Source organism: Mesoplodon mirus (genome assembly GCF_964341445.2).
Source record: "Mesoplodon mirus genome assembly, chromosome: X".
Classification (NCBI taxonomy): domain Eukaryota; kingdom Metazoa; phylum Chordata; class Mammalia; order Artiodactyla; family Ziphiidae; genus Mesoplodon; species Mesoplodon mirus.
Window position 1 is genome coordinate 14268212 of NC_138981.1, and position 19739 is coordinate 14287950.

Consider the following 19739-nt stretch of genomic DNA (forward strand, 5'->3'; position numbering starts at 1 on the left):
ATACGGTTGTTCTCTACATCTGTGTCTCAATTTCTGCCCTGCAAACTGGTTCATCTGTACCATTTTTCTAGGTTCCACATATATGAGTTAACATACGATATTTGTTTTTCTCTTTCTGACTTACTTCACTCTGTATGACAGTCTCTAGATGCATCTACGTCTCTACAAATGACCCAAATTCATTCCTTTTCATGGCTGAGCAGTACTCCATCGTATATATGTACCACATCTTCTTTTTTTTTTTTGAGTTATTTGTAGTGAGGTGGATGGACCTAGAGTCTGTCATACAGAGTGAAGTAAATCAGAAAGAGAAAAACAAATATCTTATGCTAACACATATATATGGAATCCAAAAAAAAAAAAAAAACATGGTTCTGAAGAATCTAGGGGCAGGACAGGAATAAAGACGCAGATGTAGAGAATGGACTTGAGGATATGGGGAGGGGCAAGGGTAAGCTGGGACAAAGTGAGAGAGTGGCATGGACATATAAACACTACCAAATGTAAAATAGATAGCTAGTGGGAAGCAGCCGCATAGCACAGGGAGATCAGCTCGGTGCTTTGTGACCACCTAGAGGGGTGGGACAGGGAGGGTGGGAGGGAGATGCAAGAGGGAGGGGATATGGGGATACATGTATACGTATAGCTGATTCACTTTGTTATAAAGCAGAAACTAACACACCATTGTAAAGCAATTATACTCCAATAAAGATGTTAAAAAAAAAAAAACATTTATCACCCAGTCGCTCCACCGTGTGAGTTATGACTGCATTCAAGTTCTTTATTTGGATAAGAGCTAAAAATAATATTAATTAGGAGGATGACATATGCACAATATATTATGATTGATATATGACAGATCAATATTTGGTGATAGTATATCAATATTTTAGCATAAGATAACTGAACAAAGGAGTTCCAAGTGTGGACGCTTTCCTGGGTGGTGCCAGAGCCTTGTTAGCCTTCCCTGATCCTGGCTGCCCCTTTTTATTCACAGGAAAGATGAAAACAGGAGAGAAATGAGTAGTTTCCATGAAGCAATCTTAAGTCCAAAGCAGAGTCGTGTTTGGAAAATGTGTCAGAACAGACAAAATGGTATACCCTTCCTTCCCTTCCTTCCCTGGCCACTTTGGTCCTCCTTCGAGACCCTCATCTCTGCAAGCCTGACACTACCAGGCAGTTCTGTGCACCCTTCTCTACGGCTGCTCACGTTCTAGGCCAGGGTTCCTTGTGGTTGAGTGCTGTCCTGAACACTGCAGAATGTTTAGCAGTATCATCAGCCTCTACCCACTAGATGGCAGTAAGTATCTCCACACATTGTCAAATGTCCCCTGGGAAGGGCCTAAATACCCCCCCAATTGAGGACACCCACAGGCCCAAGAAGTCAGCGAACCCAAGAGGACTCCAGAAGATTCTACTGCACTGCAAAGGATGGAGGAAGGGCTGCTGGATTAGATGTTGGATGTCAGCACTGAATTTAGATGATTGCCAGATGCGGTTAGAACCCAGATCAATAACTGAAACAGAACGTGAGGGATGCATATTTCTCAGCCCAGAGGGTACGGCTGAGCAGAGCACAGGCTCCGGACGCGCAGGCTCAGCGGCCACAGCTCACGGGCCCAGCCGTTCTGCGGCATGTGGGATCTTCCCGGACCGGGGCACGAACCCACGTCCCCCGCATCGGCAGGCGGACTCTCAACCACTGCGCCACCAGGGAAGCCCTTTTCTCTTTCTTTAAGTGGAGGCTTCAGCCAAAAGCATTTCTGAATAGCCAAGCCCTATAAACAAATCTCTGGTTACCTGAGAAGCGAAAATCAGCAGAGGTGCTGGTTCCCTGTTGTGTTCACGCATCTCCTTAAGCTTTCATTTTACCCTCAGCAATAACGTGCCCGATGCCAGTCCATTCGTGACCTGCTAATGGGGTGCATTTTCCGATTTTTCTGCTTTCACGTTGCCTGTGGCCTCTTTGGGAACGCTCCCTGATTGCCCTCCAATCATTTCCCACCCCTTTCGAGAACATTAGGTATTAATTCAAGCTTGTCAAACCTTATATGATATATTCCATTCAGGAGATAATACCTCATCAACCTTACCTGGCACTGGAAAATTCAATTTCTCAAGATACCAGCTGTTATCCTGGAGACCTCGCATATCTGTTTGGAACAGCTAATAGCAAATGTTCTTGCTGAGCTCATTTTTTATTTTTTGCAGCTAGTAAAGTTCTATCAATTATATGTAAAGTCTACCTCAATGAACCTTACAAAATAAAGAAAATGAATCAATTTATGACATGTAAGTTAAGTGCTTCTCTGTCATCGCCCTAAATAAGAACAAATACAATAACGCTACAGCACATACACGCAAGTTACAGGATTTTTTGGAAGACGTTTTTGTGTGAAGGCTATTGTCGCTTAGTTTCAGAAAAAGAAAACACTGGACTGTGGAGTAGTCTTTGATAAGGCTGGGGGCCCATCTTTTTGGATATCTAATCAACATGACACACATCCTTTTTGTTTGTTTTAACGGTTACCAGTACTGAAAAGTCAATCCATAGAGGCACATTGTTACAAATGGAATTAAACTTCCACAGCTCATTTTACAAGGCGCAGATAACCTTCTCTCAAAGACATCAGAATTCTCCAGAGCGGTTTGTTTTGTTTGTTTGGCTTTGTTTTGGTGGTGGTGCTGCTGGGTATTTTTTTTTTTAATTGAGGTGTACTTGACGTATAACCTTATATTAGTTTCCAGTGTACAACAGAATGATTCCATATTTGTATATATTGCAAAATGATCACCACTACCAATCTAGGTAACACTCATCATCATACGTAGTTACAGAATTTTTCTTGTGGTGAGAACTTTTGAGATATGCTCTCTTAGCAACTTTCAAATCTACTCCCTTAGAACTTTCTGAGTTCAACTCCAGTTATGAAAATAATCAAGAGACAGGAAGATCGTGGTCATGCGCAATCTAGCAGCAGGTTAATAACTACAGGAATTTCAGAAAAGTGAGGAACAGAAAAGGTATTTCAGAATATTTGCAAGAACTACAGTGTGATACAAAAATATCTGTGAGATCTATGGATAGCAGGGTTAACAAGTACTGCAAATACTACTCCGGTTGCCTGGTTTGTTTGTTTGTTTGTTTTCATTCAGTGCTGACCTTTTACTTGACATTTTATCTTATTTTATATTAGAGTATAGTTGATTTACAATGTTGTGTTAGTTTCAGGTGTACAGCAAAGGGATTCAGTTATACATATACATATATGCCTGAATCCTTAATTGAAAGAAATGCTCAACTTCAGTTAGAGGTTAATGAAAATACAGATTTTTTAAAATTCAAATTTACAGGCCTCTTGAATTCTATCCAGAGACTCCTAGGTTAAGAATTCCTGTTCTGGGGACTTCCCTGGTGGTCCGGTGGTTAAGACTTCGCCTTCCAATGCAGGGAGTGCGGTTTCGATCCCTGGTCAGGGAGCTAAAATCCCACATGCCTCAGGGCCAAAAAACCAAAACACAGAACAGAAGCAATGTTGTAACAAGTTCAATAAAGACTTTAAAAATGGTCCACATCAAAATCTCTTAAAAACAAAAAAAGAATTCCTGTTCTAATGGACTGACAGAGTCCATTGCAACATGAAGGGAAAAACAAGGCAAAGTCCAGAAACATTTCAAAGGCAACATGATTCAGATTTCCACCCGGTATCTGCTCCTTACCTCTTTGAGATCATCTACTAAGTTTTTCCCCATCATTTATTCAGCCTTGACCTCAGAGACCCCTTTGCATTTCCCTGAATACAATCCTGCCCCAGGGCCTTGGCATTTGCTGATCTCCCTGCCAGGGGCGGTGCGGGGAGCTGCCTTCGGATTTCTACATAGCTGCTTCTGTCACCACCCTGAGATTTTGGCTTAAATGTCATGCTGTCAGTTAAGCCCTCCCTGACTTAATATTTAGAATTGCAGTCTGTTATAGATTCTTACAAGATACTGAATTTAGTTATATATTTCCCTGTGCTGTACAGTCTTTAACTACTATATATATAGTAGTGTGTATCTGTTAATCTTAAACTCCTAATTTATCCCTTATGTAATAACCTATGATGGAAAAGAATGTGAAAAAGAATATATATATGGATATAGACATATAGATAGATTTATCTGAATCACTTTGCTGTACACTTGAAACTAACACAATACTATAAAATCAACTAGAGTTCAATTTTTGAAAAAAAGAATTGCAATCTGTGCTATGAGAGTTAATTGCAGCATGCCTATAACTGGCCTAAGCTGTTCTTTTGAAATAAGAAATGCATCTGTATGGCACTGACCCCTGGCCAAGGCATAAAACCTATTAATTAATCATACTGCTGTGTGACCATGGGTTCAAGGACTTTGGGAACGTTTGTACCAGCTTGTCAGCACTGTTTATTGACAATAGACAGACTAATGATCTGCGCCTGGTCAGGGTGAGACCCTCAGAAGTCTCTGTTGTTAAAGCTGGTTACACAGCAGAAATATGCGTAGGGAACCAGCAAAATATGAATAACTCCAGCCAAGACTCCATTTTGGGTTCCCTGATTCCCAGGAGTGCCATGTACACATCTATGGCTCCTGATCAGAAAGCAAGAGTGTATCGTGCCACAGCCCTTACAGACAGAGGACAATAGATCATTATGAATGCTCTTTCTCTAGTGGATATTCTTCTCCTGTAATAAACTCCAGATGTGTAAGCATTTCACTGAAGTTCCTACGGGTCCTCTTCAGCAGTCAAACCCTGTTGAACTGTCACCATTAGTGCGTAATTCTGATCATGACTCTCCCTCCTGCTTGCCTGGTTTTCCTGTCTTCATGGCACTTAGCATCATCTGACATACTATATATTTTACTTATTGACTGTGTTTATCACAGTAACATATTCATTGACTGTTCCTTTAGTATTATTTTTTTACAGTCCTCTCGCTGGGGGACTCCATGAGGGTAGGGTTTCTGGTCCAATTTTTTTTTTTTTTACTGCAGTATCTCTGGACCATAGCACAGCATCTGCATTTATTATTTGATGAATAAAAGAATGAACTGAAGGGGACTTCCCTGGTGGCACAGTGGTTAAGAATCCGCCTGCCAACGCAGGGGACACGGGTTCAAGCCCTGGTCTGGGAAGATCCTACACGCCATGGAGCAACTAAGCCCGTGCGCCACAACTACTGAGTCTGCGCTCTAGAGCCTGTGAGCCACAACTACTGAAGCCTGTGCACCTAGAGCCCGTGCCTCCGCAACAAGAGAAGCCACTGCAATGAGAAGCCCGCTCACCGTGACAAAGAGTAGACCCTGGTCACCGCAACTAGAGAAAGCCCACATGCAGCAACGAAGACCCAACGCAGCCAAAAATTATAAATAAATAAAATAAAATAATTTTTTAAAAAGAAGATATATCTATATACCATATCTTCTCTACCATATCTACAATATTCCATTGTATATATATACGGAATGGAATACTACTCAACTGTAAAAAAGAATGAAATAATGCCATTTGCAGCAACATGGATGGACCTACAGATTATCATACTAAGTGAAGTAAGTCAGAGAGAGAAAGACAAATACCATATGATATCACTTATACATGGAATCTAAAAAAATAGTACAAATGAATTTATTTACAAAAGAGAAACAGGCTCACAGAAACAGAAAACAAACTAATGGTTACCAAAGGGGAAGGGCGTGGGGGAGGGATGGATTGGGAGTTTGGGGTTAGCACACGCAAACTATTATATAGAGAATGGATAAACAACAAGGTCTTACTCTATAGCACAGGGAACTATATTCAAAATCCTATGATAAACCATAATGGAAAGGAACATAAAAAAGAATGCGTATATGTGTGTAACTGAATCACTTTGCTGTACAGCAGAAACTAACACAACATTGTCAATCAACTCTACTTCAACCAAACAAATTTTTTAAAAAAATAAGCTATTGTCATTATGTTGCCTCCACTAGGTCAGGTAAAGCGTTTGCTGAAGGGCTCCTCTAAACAGAGAGCAGCCAAAAGTCCAATATTGTCCTGTTAGCCCACATCAGATGAAAACAAGCTTCCTAACTAATTTCTGAGTCATTCTTTTCATGACTAACCGACTTATTCAGAGAAGCTCATTATGGCACGACTCTCCACTTAAAGACGGCCCTTTGCTCACTATGACAAACCTAAGATGATGAAAGTTTACAGGAAAAGTCATTTGTTTGGATGACTTCTTCGAGCATGCTAGAGTTGGAAGTCTCACCTCAAACTAAAGTTTTTCTCCCTTCTAAAGTAGCTGTCTCTACAGATGTAGCAAACAAACTTATGGTTACCAGAGGGGAGAGGGGAGGGATAAATTGGAAGATTGGGATTGACATATACACACTAGTATATATAAAATAGATAACTAATAAGGACCTACCCTATAGCACAGGGAACTCGACTCAGTACTCTGTTAATGACCTATATGGGAAAAGAATCTAAAAAAGAGTGGACATATGCATATGTGTAACTGACTCACTTTGCTGTACACCTGAAACTAACACAGTATTGTAAATCAACTATACTTCAATAAAAAATTTTTTAAAATAAAAATAAAAAACTTAGGGAATATAAAATCCATGATGCTAAAAAATAAACAAATAAATAAAAATAAAGTAGCTGTCTCCAATCCGGACCTAGAGTGGAAATCCCATGAGACACAGAAACCCACAGCATCAGGAAACTATCTACCAGCCTCACTGAACAACCAATCTGGCATCACTACCATGGTGGGGGATGCCTAGTAGGACGGCTGCCTTCCATCCACAGTTTATTGAACTAAAGACAGAGAGCTGCTTATTCATTCATCACAGGGAAAAGAGTCATCACTGATCAGGCGTGGAAAAGAGAGTCCGCTTAGAGCCTTGGAATCTGAGACATCAGGATTTTCACTGATCAAAAGCTTTCCACAACTCTGGGGTAGTGTTTTCATAGTAGCTGGTACTAGTACACATGCTTCGTTCTTCCTCTCTTCTGCTGCTAAATCCCCAAACAGCAGAATACATTTTCACTAAACCCAACTAACATAGGAAGTGATTGGATCAGAAGAACTTATTAATAAGCCAAAGGGCGCAACAGGGCCTGTTTCCATCAGTAACTGCCAGTAGCTAGGGGCTCTGGAGGAATTTTTTTTTTAACTTTTTTCCATCACTGCAGTTTGACAGGTTCAGAGCATAACTGATACAACCACATCTGAAATACGTTTCTACAAACACCACGGTTAATGTCAGTTCTGGAAAATGTAGGGAGGAAAACAACCAAGGTGATGTTCTAGTTAATAAAAACCTTCCGAGGAAACCATGTGCACCTCAAATGATCACTCTTAGCTTTGTCTGCGAGTATCCCTAGGCTATCTTCGGGTGGCAAATAACCCCAGTGGCTCTTGCTATTCAAGTGTCAGTCCTTCCTAGTAAGACGAGAAAAGTGTATCTGTTACAGAAAGTGTACCTTCTGACTCAGCTTCCGTTAGGTTAGTGCTGTTTGTTGATGGTCTTCCCAAGGGTAAAGACTGACGTGCATTTGAGCTGCTCCCTCCATATTGTTTTCTCCTTATGACAAAGGGTACAGAGGACGACCGACCTGGGGAACACATCTTAATCCTAAAAGAGACAAGACAATGGACCCCCTTATGACCAAGAATCTGGCACTCAGACTGTTTCAGTAATCATTTGGTTCTAAGGAATAGAATCTACTCAAGCTAGTTTCAGTGAAAGGACAAAGATCTCATGGAAGAAGAAGCTGTATAGATTTCAGTTTCCAGAAAGAGAAGGAAGAAAAAAGATAATTTCAAGAAGCTTAACAATAGGCACACATGAATATTTACTCCAGTGCCCCACCATTTACTTGACACAGTTGACCATTCTCTGAGTCTTTGTTTTGCTTGATTTCAACTTTCCAGAGAAGGAATGTGAGTGACCCCTGGCAAACCTCAGATCGACCATTCTAGGAATGCTACGCTTGCCTGTCTCATTACACTGGGCAAAGCCACGCAGGACAGTTTCCCATTCTTAAGACTAATAGCAAGGAACAAGGTAAGCTAGAACAGGAAATTGGTGGTGGAAGCCAGGTCCACTAGCATCTTTACTCAGTACGCTAACAAGCCATAGGGTAGTGCTATAGCCTGCGGTTTATGTTTGAATAATTGGCAATCTGGATTTGCAACCTGATGAAATTTACCTCCGTACATTTCATACATTATAATCATGTACGCTGGCTCTGGCTTACATGGAAAAATATATCCACGTGCAAAGTTAAAGTGGCCAGTCATTCTGTCATTTCAACCACCCAATGGGTTGATTTCACTGTGGAAAAAAAAATATCTATTGAGTCAAAATGTTTGATCTGGTGACCGAGAGCAGACCCAAACTGAAAGGAACAGAAAGATTTGACATGTGTATGGCAAGATAAGTTGCTGTGATATTAATTCTGCTTTCTTTTCACTGTGAGGTTAATATTCTTCACTGCTAATTCGAGTTCAGGGGTCGGCAAGCTTTTTTCCGTGAAGGACCAGACAGTAAGTAAATTAGGCTTTGCGGGCCTATGGCATCTGTCACAACTACTCAACTTTGACGTAGTGCCAAAGCAGACATTGAGAATATGTAAATGAATGGGTGTCACTCTGTTCCAAGAAAACTTTATTTACAAAAACAGGAGGCAAGATGGATTGGGTCTGCTAACCATTCTTTGCCAACCTCTGTTCTAGATCATTTCTATTCCTCCTCCCTCAAACCTTTAACTCCTTTTAAGGGAATATCACCAGAGGATACAACCCCCCAGCCCTCCTCGTTACGGTCACCAACAAACGTCTGGTTTTTAGACCTGGCTCTCTGTCTCCCTCTTAACCTTTTATGCTTGTCATTGTTCTTGGCAATTTTCCCGCTCATGGAGAAGGTAATTCACCCTATGTCCTCACTTCTCTGTTCCTTGCAGCCTTCAGTTCCAATGATCTTTTCCTTAACCCACCCACTTAATGCACTCACTTTTTCATAGGTCTGTCATCTCCAATAACCAAACTACCTCCAAAATCTTGATTTCCAGCCTCTCACTAACAATCAATCCCTCTTGCTCTAGATACCAATAGCTCTTTGACTCACTGAGGTCACTGGGACTTCCAACCCACTGGCCGTACCACTTTTTTTTACTGTCTACCAGCCCCGTCCTCCTATCCCTCCTTGCCCAGTTTAGACAGCAACCATACCACTGTGTACTCCTTTTTTTTTTAACATCTTTATTGGAGTATAATTGCTTTACAATGTTGGGTTAGTTGCTGCTGTGTAACAAAGTGAATCAGCTATACATAAACATATATCCCTATATCTCCTCCCTCTTACGTCTCCCTCCCACCCTCCCTATCCCACCCCTCCAGGTGGTCACAAAGCACCGAGCTGATCTCCCTGTGCTATGCGGCTGCTTCCCACTAGCTATCTATTTTACGTTTGGTAGTGTATATGTCCATGCCACTCTCTCACTTTGTCCCAGCTTACCCTTCCCCCTCCCCATGTCCTCAAGTCCATTCTCTACGTCTGCATCTTTATTTGTGTCCTGCCCCTAGGTTCTTCAGAACCATTTTTTTTAGATTCCACATATATGTGGAATCTAAACAGCATACGGTATTTGTTTTTCTCTTTCTGACTTACTTCACTCTGTATGACAGACTCTAGGTCCATCCACCTCACTACAAATAACTCAATTTCGTTTCTTTTTATGGCTGAAGAATGTTCCATTGTATAGATGTACCACATCTTCTTTATCCATTCCTCTGTCGATGGACACTTAGGTTGCTTCCACGTCCTGGCTATTGTAAATAGTGCTGCAGTGAACACTGTGTGCGTACTCCTCTTAACTCCCTTGGCCCTCTTTCCCAGCACTTCACCCATGCCAGGGCGGCACCTGAGCGCTGAGCGTGGCTGGAGGAGAAACACAATCATGACGACAGATCTCAGGTGGGTACTCTGCATACCCAACTATCCTACCATGGTTCTCCGGTACAGTTAACTTTTCCACCCTTGGAGACAATCACTTCACATCTTTTCCACCCTCTCACCTACCAAGTCGCCTCCTCCTACTCACTCTTCCTGTTTCATTGGAATAACAGCAACTACCTGAGCCTGGACTTCCCTGGGCTCACGAACATTTATAATTCGGGATTGGAGGCTGGGGTTCCCTAAAGGGAGGCACCTTTTGTGCTACGTGCCCACTTTCCTGGCTTGCATTTCTGAAACTCACTGAGGGGATCATGTTAAGTTTTCCCAGAGCTTGAAGGCAGAGAACACCTGGAGACCTAGGGTGGAATCTGTTAACACGGGGAGACGTTAATTCCCCCAAGACTGAAAGGGGACTGTGGTTTGGGGGTGGGTGCCAGAAGTGTGTGCTCATGCCCTCTTCCCACACAACAGCTTGGAGAAGTGGCACAGCGTTAAGAGAGAATTGCTACAGGGTATCTTGAGGGAGGCTGGCTCTCAGGCACCAGGGCTCCCAGCCTCCATCTGAGCATTAGGTCACGTGGTTGCCACAGAGCCTCCTGTATCCAAGAAACCACGTGGGACTGGACAACAAACATCATCAGCGCCCACCTCGACCTAAGACCAGGAGGTCCTCCTTGCGTGTTCCGGGTACCATAAGACGCTTGAGATCTCTGCTTAACCCTTCAGTGGGGTCCATAATATGACTGATGCTGAATTTCCAGCCAGGATGATAGTGGTTTGGAACCAATTCACTTGAGAATTCAAAGAAATGGGACATTTCTTATATCCTATGTAGAAGGGTAAAACACAGACCCACTACATTTGAGTCTGTACAATGCAACTCAGTGGAAGAAATTTCCACCTGAGGCTTTCTGAAGTGCATTCTTAAGTCAAACACACAACATGTGAAATGGACAAAAAGCAGGATGCTACCGTCCCCAGTTTTCATGGTCCTAGCCCAATGTTTACAACGTAAATACTCAGGCATCCAGCAGAGTTATCTTCTAACAGAAGTATCTTCCAACAGAGGTATCTTCTAAGCCAATGAAGCTTAAACACTTAAAACATCACATTAAAATTCCCACACAGGCCTGTAGAACCACCTGATTTCACTGTACTTTAAAAAAGAAAAAGCTTTTCAAAAGGGCATAGAAAGTTGAAAAAAAATCTCATATCGCCTGGAGTGAGCAAAGAGACCTTGGGTGGGGAGGAAAGTGAGGGGAAATCAATTTTACTTGCTTCGGCCTCACAATGGATTTTGTGAAATAAAGGGTAGAAAATCAATCTTGGCAAATCAGTGAGAATTTACACACTTGAAGGAGTCCAAAGGTCTCGTAGGGTGTATCAGACAGGAGGACGTTCTCCTCCAGCACATCATGGGGGATATGGCGTGAAGGTTGGGCCCTTTTCTGTACTGAGGAGAGCGTGCCAAGAATGCCTGCCGCATTCCTCGTCAAGACAAGTCCGAGGCGGAAGCCAAACCGGAGCGCAACTTCCTCAACCCACACACTCTGAAGGGTGGGACCAGAGAAAGACACAGGAAGGCTTGGAAGCTTCTGTTCCCAACTCACCAAAACAAGCCTCCAGGTTACATCCAACAGAAGTCCCCCTTATCCTGCCTCTGATGGTGAGTGCCCCTGGCATTTGGGGGCTGCTGGGCCATCTGATAGAAGAGACTTCCTGTGACATCCCCAAGGAATCAGACGGGAAACTAGAGTATGCAAGGTGGGCCTTGAGCAGGAGGCAGACCTGGAGGCTCCTGCCCGTCTCTGGGCTTCACGCTCCTGGGTGTGGAGGAGACATCACAGGTAAGTGCTGAAGGGAAGTTGGGAGAGGGAAGGACCAATGTCCTCTGCCTGAGGGAAGTTGGCCAGGGGCCAGGAGGTGGACCAGTAGCAAACATAGCTGCATGTTATAAGCATGTTACTTGGTTTCTCTTCTGGTTTCTATAAACAGTAGTGAAGTCTCCTGTAAAACATCTGCCGAGTTGAAACTGTCCTTCCTTGTCTTGGTCCCATTCAAGCTGCCATCACAAAAACACCATAGCCTGGGCAGCTTAAACAACGAGTATTTATTCCTCACACTTCTGGAGGCTGGGAAGTCTAAGATCAAGGCGGCAGGAGATGTGGTGTCTGGTGAGGACCAGCTTTTGGCTCTTAGATGGCCATCTTCTCACTGTGTCCTCACATGGTGGAAGAGGCAATAGAATGCTCTGGGGTCTCCATTATAAGGGCACTAATCCCATCATGAGGGCCCTATCTTTATGACCTAATCACCTCCCAAAGACACCACCTCAAATACCATCACATTGGGGGTTAGGATTTCAACATATGAATTTTGGTGGGACACATTCAGTCCACAACATACTTAGATTTACAGAAGCATCGTGACAGCCAGTACAAGGGAGAGCCGCACTCCCCCACCTCACCCACAGGCAGGCATGCCAGTGACCTTGTACTTAGCGAGCAGGCTCCAGAGGGAATGGAGGCAAGGCTGAGAAGTCCCACTTCCTGGCCTCACCTAGCCCTTCCTTCATCATTGCCAAACTTGTTGATCTAGGCTTGATGTGATTAAAGGAATTATGTGGTCCCTGACAGTCCTGTATGACCTGGGGGAAGTTACCTGACCTCTCTGTGGCTGTCTCCTTAGCTATAAAATGTATATCACAGGATTATTATAAGTATTAAATGACTTGATGTTTGTGAAATTCTTAGAGCCATGCCTCATATAGAGTAAGCACTATATACATGTATGATTATATAACAAAAACCATCATCATGTGATTATATATCGGACCTCAGATAAATTGAAACAACATTGATGGTTATTAGCCATTAGTAGGTATGGTAGGCAGAATTCTGAAATGGCCCCCAAGATTCTGGGCCCCTGGTGTACACACTCCTTCTGCTAGTTACTAAATTAAACACTTATCTAGGTGCTCATTTGAAGGGATTTTTCAGGTGTAATTAAGGTCCCAAATCAGGAGATTAACCAGGTAGGCCTGACCTCATCAGGTGGGCCCTTTAGAAGCAGAGAGTTTCCTCCAGCTGGTCACAGAATAGGAATGCAGGGAGATGCACTCCACGGCCTAGAAGAAAGCCAGAATCCATGCTGTGAACTTCCTACAGAGGGGACCACATGGCAAGGAAATGTGGGTGGTCTCTAGATACTGAGCAGTCCTGAGCTGACAGCTAGCAGGCATGAAAACAGGGACCTGAGTCCCACAGGTGCAAGGTACTGAATTCTACCAACAGCCAGTCATCTTGGAGGAAGACCCCTGAGCCCTGGATGAGAACTGTGGCCTTAGCCAACACCTTGATTTCAGCCCTGTGAGTCCCTGAGCAGAGAATGCAGTCACGCCATGCCTGGACCTCTGACCTACAGAAACTATGAGATAATAAATTCATGTTGCTTTAAGTCACTAAGTTTGTGATACTTTGTTATGCGGCAATAGAACACTAATACAGCAAGAAAAAAAAAACATGCAGAACTCGCAAATGCACAGCCAGACGATGTTGTTCAAAGCCCAGACAGCTTCCCCTCCACCCTGCCCATTACAGATAACGATTTTTCGCTGATGAAATCAGTACCAAATACTCTCAGTTCGAAAAAAACTTCCTTTGCCACGCGGGGCTTGGTCCCACGGGAAGGCATTGTTCACCAGCATCACTGCAGGGCAAGGCTGACCCACCTGCTTCAAGACGCAGCAAGTCTGGGGGCTCCCAGGCTGGTTCCCGAGGCTGGGGTAAGAGTTGGGTGATGCTCGATCTACACCCGGCACAGCCTCCTGACCTCATACCGAGACCTTTGACCTAAGGACGTGGCTCCGCCTCCACGTCCAAGGACTTCCGGGAAACTAGGCAGGGCTTTAGGACCCAGGAACCAGAGCTCTGGGATTTACTGAAGAAAACAGAAGGCAGGGCGTATAATGGTTAAGAGCTCTGGCTTCTGCATTAAACCCTGGCTTCACCACCTGTGACTTTTTGCAAATTCCTTCGCCCTGTGCATCCCCATCTGTAAAATGGGGATGCCAGAGTTGTGAAGGTTGGAAGGTAAGGCTTATAAAACACTGATGCGAGGGGTCTAGCCCTTAGCAAGCCCTCCAAAACGGGAGCTGTTGTTTAGCTGATTTTGTTGCTGATCAGGTCTTCTACACTAGCCCTAATGCTGGGCTTTCTTCAGATTGTAAATGCCCACCCCCACCCCGTGCGCCAGATCAGACAGCAGAGCACATCTCGTTCCATTGTTTCTGAGCCCGAGGGACTGCTTAATGACTAACTACTCCAGCCTGGAACATGGAGTATCAAACCATGTCAATTAGCCCCAGTATAAACGCAGGATACATCAATCATCCTTCGCTGGCCTCTTCTTGTACCAAGTGGTCAGTGTTTCTACTGGATAAAACCAAGGGAATGTAGTAAACTTACCATATGAGACTGGGCTACAAGAAATATGTGGGAAGTTTGCACTCTTAAAACAGACAAAGTAATTCGCATTTTTAAAAGATGGTTTCACGATGCTGAAAATTTACATCCCTCATTCAAAAAGGTGGGGTTCTATTAAATGTCACCGAACCAGCTTTGATGATGGAATTTATGAGGCTGTGCCAGAACGTGATGATAAAGCGTTCAAAGGTATATATCACTTATAAATATAACCACATCTAGACTCATAAAAATAGACTTCCTATTTAAATAGAATTTTCTTTCTGAGCACTGCTAAGTGAAGTAATTTGAAATTTTCCTAAGTTGCAATGAGGCAGGTGGTGGTGGTATTTTTCCCATTTGTGCAGATGACCATCTATTACATGGATTTGCAAATTGGTTAACTGGCTGGAAGATCTGAGAAGAAAAATGCTGTTCTAGTACTTTTGTACAGTCCTGGGTTAAACTCAGAGAATTTGGCCAAGAGAAGATTAACATAAGCAACATTCTGTCTGATACATTTTCTATGAGAAACCAGGCTATTTTAAAAACAAACAAACAAAAACTAGTGTTTTCAAAAAGAAAACTATAGCAAAATGCCTAAGCTCCTTACTCCCTAGCAAATGATTCTTCCGACTAGAGTGTGAGATCCAGAAAGTCAGTACCTTTGCCTATCTCCTTCACTGTGGCTACCCTGGTGCCTAGAAGAGCGCCTGGCACTCACTAAATGTGTCCTGAACAAATGAACTAATGAAATTAACTGAACTAGCAAGCGCTATGCTGTTGGTGTTCGTTTTCTGTCTAAATTCTGAGCAGTTAAAAACGTAAACATGATCAGACCAAGAAAGAAAGAAACAAAAAAGCAGGGAGGTGACATAAGTTCACATTTGAATTTCTGAGCACACTGGAAGAGAAGAAAACCCAGTGTCAATGGAATTTACCACTACAAACTTTTCATCCCTGCATGGAAATTTCCAGAGCCTATGTTGTAAACCATCTTACAATGGGTCATTTATGAGGAGCTTAAATGATTGTGTGCCAGCAGCGCCATCTTCTGGGTGACTAGTTGGGCATTTTAGAACAATATTCTGGAGTCTTCTTTTTCATATAGCAAATTGAATTTAGAATCACAAATTACATAGGAAATATCTTTACAGGTCATCTAGGCCATATGTCATCTTACAGGTAAGTATTTGCCTTAAGCGGGTACAACATTTTCTTACTTTCTCTTGATCCAATGGAGCGCCAAATTCATGTCTCAGAGAGAAGACAAACTACAGCCATCATTACTAAATTATATCACAGGTCTCATATAAACCAGAAACTGAAAGGCAGTTAAAATCCATTTGTCGAGGGCTTCCCTGGTGGCGCAGTGGTTGAGAGTCTGCCTGCCGATGCAGGGCACATGGGTTCGTGCCCCGGTCCGGGAAGATCCCACATGCCGTGGAGCGGCTGGGCCCGTGAGCCATGGTCGCTGAGCCTGTGCGTCCGGAGCCTGTGCTCCACAATGAGAGAGGCCACAACAATGAGACGCCCGTGTACCGCAAAAAAAAAAAAAAAAAAAAAAAACATTTCTCAAGCATCTGAAGAGTGCTGTCAAATAGGAATTTCTGCAACAATGGAACAACAGAACTTTCTGTGATGATCTATACATGTCTGTGCTGTCCAATACAGTAGTCACTGGCCATGTGTGGTTATTAAACATCTGAAATGTGGCTCATGATTCTGAGGAACTGGATTTTTAACTGTATCTAATTTTAATTAATTTACATTTTTAAAATAGCCACATACGGCTGGTGTAGGGTTTCTCAACCTTGGCACTATTGACATTTTGGGCTGGGTCATGCTTTGCTGTGGTGGCTGTCTTGTGCACTGTAGGGTATTTAGCAACAGCCCTGGCCTCTATCCACTGGCCAGGCGTACCCTCGCCCTCAGTTGTGACAATCATAAAAGTCTCCAGACATTGTCAAATACCCCCTAAGGGGAAAAATCGCTCCTGGTTGAGAACCACTGGGCTAGCAGCTATTGCACTGAGCAGCATGGTTCTAGAAGATGCCTGATATGTATAGGACATTTGGTTGAGAAAGAACTGCCCACTATCCTATACTGGGGCAGCGGTGGTCTTGTCATAAGAACAGGGAAGGTTAAAAAAAATAGAGTCAGACGTAGTCAAAGAAATGTCTTGCTTCTTTAATCTTCCTTCCCTTGTAGCAGAGATGGAGCCAGGAGAGTGATACTGGAAACTTCTGTCTCCCACACAAGTCCCCAGGTTAGCAATAGAAAACCTACACTCAAATCTGGCTGCCTGTCCTCACTGGGGGTAATGGGACAAATTGACTTCCCCGAGTCTCAGGGTCTCACCTGGAGAAGGGGAGAGCATAGTACCCACCTGGTGGGGTTGCTGTGAGCTAAATTAGGTGAAGCATAAAGTGTTCCCAGCTCAGTGCTTGGCACGATCAACACCATACTTGTTATCTTAGCCACCCTTTTCCAGGCGGCAGGGGGTGGAGGGCTATGGTGGAATTTTTCATGCCCTCCAACCAATGACACAAAAGTACCCAGTATGTTCCTTTACAAATAAATATCTCCTTGAAAAAAAAAAACTAGCCAAACTCTAATAAACCTGACTTTATTTTAAAATCCCAGTGGCCTCAACACTCGATAACGTTTGTCTGTTGTTTGTGATGCCATTCCCTTGACACATTTAAATGTGGAGGAGAAACCATTTCAGCTCCTCAGGGAGGCTGAGTCCGGTGATCTTATGATGCTGCTTGATCCCAAAGCACTTCCAAATTCTAAGGCGGCATAACTGCATCAAAGAAGGGGGCCCTGGAGAAAGATGATAAGACAAGTCACCCATGGGTTTCACTGGTCTAAGACTTTTCCCTTCCTTCGTTGAAAGCATACAAGCTATGACACTATTATAAGGAAATAATATGGTGCAGCTTAAGACCATGTTCTGCTTTTTGTAGGAGGCATTTTTAGGCCATGTTCTCTCTTTTCTGGTATCTCATTGAAATGAGTTTGCTAGGTTTTGGTTTAGAACAAAGACCTTCAAAGCTCAGTCTCACCAATGGAGGCTTATGGGAGCTAATTTTGGAATTACAAAAGTATGGAATTCCCAGCAATGACAAGAAAATCCATGTTTAATGCCTTCCTTATCTTTACTTTAAAAAAAAATAAGGTCATATTTCTGGATGCAAATACTTTTATAATTTAGCAGTTTTAAGATATTCAAATATAAGAAGCTATCAGTGAAGCATAAATGTTACCTGAAGTCATATTTGTTTTGTTTTGTTTTTAACATCTTTATTGGAGTTTAATTGGAGTTTACAATGGTGTGTTAGTTTCTGCTTTATAACAAAGTGAATCAGTTATACATATACATATATCCCCATATCCCCTCCCTCTTGCATCTCCCTCCCACCCTCCCTATCCCACCCCTCTAGGTGGTCACAAAGCACGAAGTTGATCTCCCTGTGCTATGCGGCTGCTTCCCACTAGCTATCTATTTTACGTTTGGTAGTGTATATATGTCCATGCCACTCTCTCACTTCGTCCCAACTGACCCTTCCCCCTCCCCATGTCCTCAAGTCCATTCTCTACGACTGCATCTTTATTCCTGTCCTGCCCCTAGGTGCTTCAGAACCTTTTTGTTTTTTGTTTTTTTTAGATTTCATATATAGGTGTTAGCATACGGTATTTGTTTTTCTCTTTCTGACTTACTTTACTCTGTATGACAGACTCTAGGTCCATCCACCTCACTACAAATAACTGAATTTCATTTCCTTTTATGGCTGAGCAATATTCCATTGTGTATATGTGCCACATCTTCTTTATCCATTCATCTGTCGATGGGCACTTAGGTTGCTTCCATGTCCTGGCTATTGTAAATAGTGCTGCAGTGAACACTGGGGTGCATGACTCTTTTTGAATTATGGTTTTCTCAGGGTATATGCCCAGTAGTGGGATTGCTGGGTCGTATGGTAGTTCTATTTGTAGTTTTTTAAGGAACCTCCATACTGTTCTCCATAGTGGCTGTGTCAATTTACATTCCCACCAGCAGTGCAAGAGGGTTCCCTTTTCTCCACACCCTCTCCAGCATTTATTGTTTGTAGATTTTTTGATGATGGCCATTCTGACCAGTGTGAGGTGATACCTCATTGTGGTTTTGATTTGCATTTCTCTAATGATTAGTGATGTTGAGCATTCTTTCATGTATTTGTTGGCAGTCTGTATATCTTCTTTAGAGACATGTCTATTTAGTTCTTCTGCCCATTTTTGGATTGGGTTGTTTGTTTTTTTGATATTGAGCTGCACGAGCTGCTTGTAAATTTTGGAGATTAATCCTTTGTCAGTTGCTTCATTTACAAATATTTTCTCCCATTCTGAGGGCTGTCTTTTCATCTTGTTTATGGTTTCCTTTGCTGTGCAAAACCTTTTAAGTTTCATTTGGTCCCATTTGTTTATTTTTGTTTTTATTTCCATTTCTCTAGGAGGTGGGTCAAAAAGGACCTTGCTGTGATTTATGTCATAGAGTGTTCTGCCTGTGTTTTCCTCTAAGAGTTTGATAGTATCTGGCCTTATATTTAGGTCTTTAATCCATTTTGAGTTTATTTTTGTATACGGTGTTAGGGAGTGTTCTAATTTCATTCTTTTACATGTAGCTGTCCAGTTTTCCCAGCACCACTTACTGAAGAGGCTGTCTTTTCTCCATTGTATATTCTTGCCTCCTTTAGCAAAGATAAGGTGACCATATGCGTGTGGGTTTATCTCTGGGCTTTCTATCCTGTTCCATTGATCTATATTTCTGTTTTTGTGCCAGTACCATACTGTCTTGACTACTGTAGCTTTGTAGTATAGTGTGAAGTCCGGGAGCCTGATTCCTCCAGCTCCGTTTTTCTTTCTCAAGATTGCTTTGGCTATTCGGGGTCTTTTTTGTTTCCAAATTGTGAAATTTTTGTTCTAGTTCTGTGGAAAATGCCATTGGCAGTTTGATAGGGATCGCACTGAATCTATAGATTGCTTTGGGTAGTATAGTCGTTTACACAATGTTGATTCTTCCATTCCAAGAACACAGTATATCTCTCAATCTGTTTGTATCATCTTTAATTTCTTTCATCAGTGTCTTATAGTTTTGTGCATACAGGTCTTTTCATATTTGTTTTTATATTCTGCATTCAGAGTTGGCCCAGTGCTTCAACTCACAGGTGAAAAGTGAACTAGCACAAACCTTGCATAGGGATCCAGCCAAGTGTTTACATCTTAAGACAGTGATTCTCAAGGGGGGAG

General features: G+C 42.7%; 1 protein-coding gene across 4 annotated transcripts in view; it reads right to left on the reverse strand.

Moving 5' to 3' along the window:
• Window positions 1-959: 959 nt before the first annotated feature.
• Window positions 960-19739, reverse strand: part of ASB9 (ankyrin repeat and SOCS box containing 9) — a 46947-nt gene continuing 28167 nt past the window's right edge. Inside the window, exons 7-8 of one of the 4 annotated variants that reach the window (XR_014292469.1) lie at window positions 7508-7659; window positions 960-983 (exon numbers count right to left, since the gene is read on the reverse strand). Coding sequence is in view for 2 of the 4 variants with exons in the window: in XM_082609710.1 (XP_082465836.1) it covers window positions 17152-17276 (125 nt within the window). In the remaining 2 variants the exon portion in view is untranslated. Of the gene's footprint in view, window positions 984-7134; window positions 7660-17060; window positions 17277-19739 lie in introns of those variants that run through there. The other 3 variants (XM_082609711.1, XM_082609710.1, XM_082609712.1) reach the window with 3 other exon arrangements.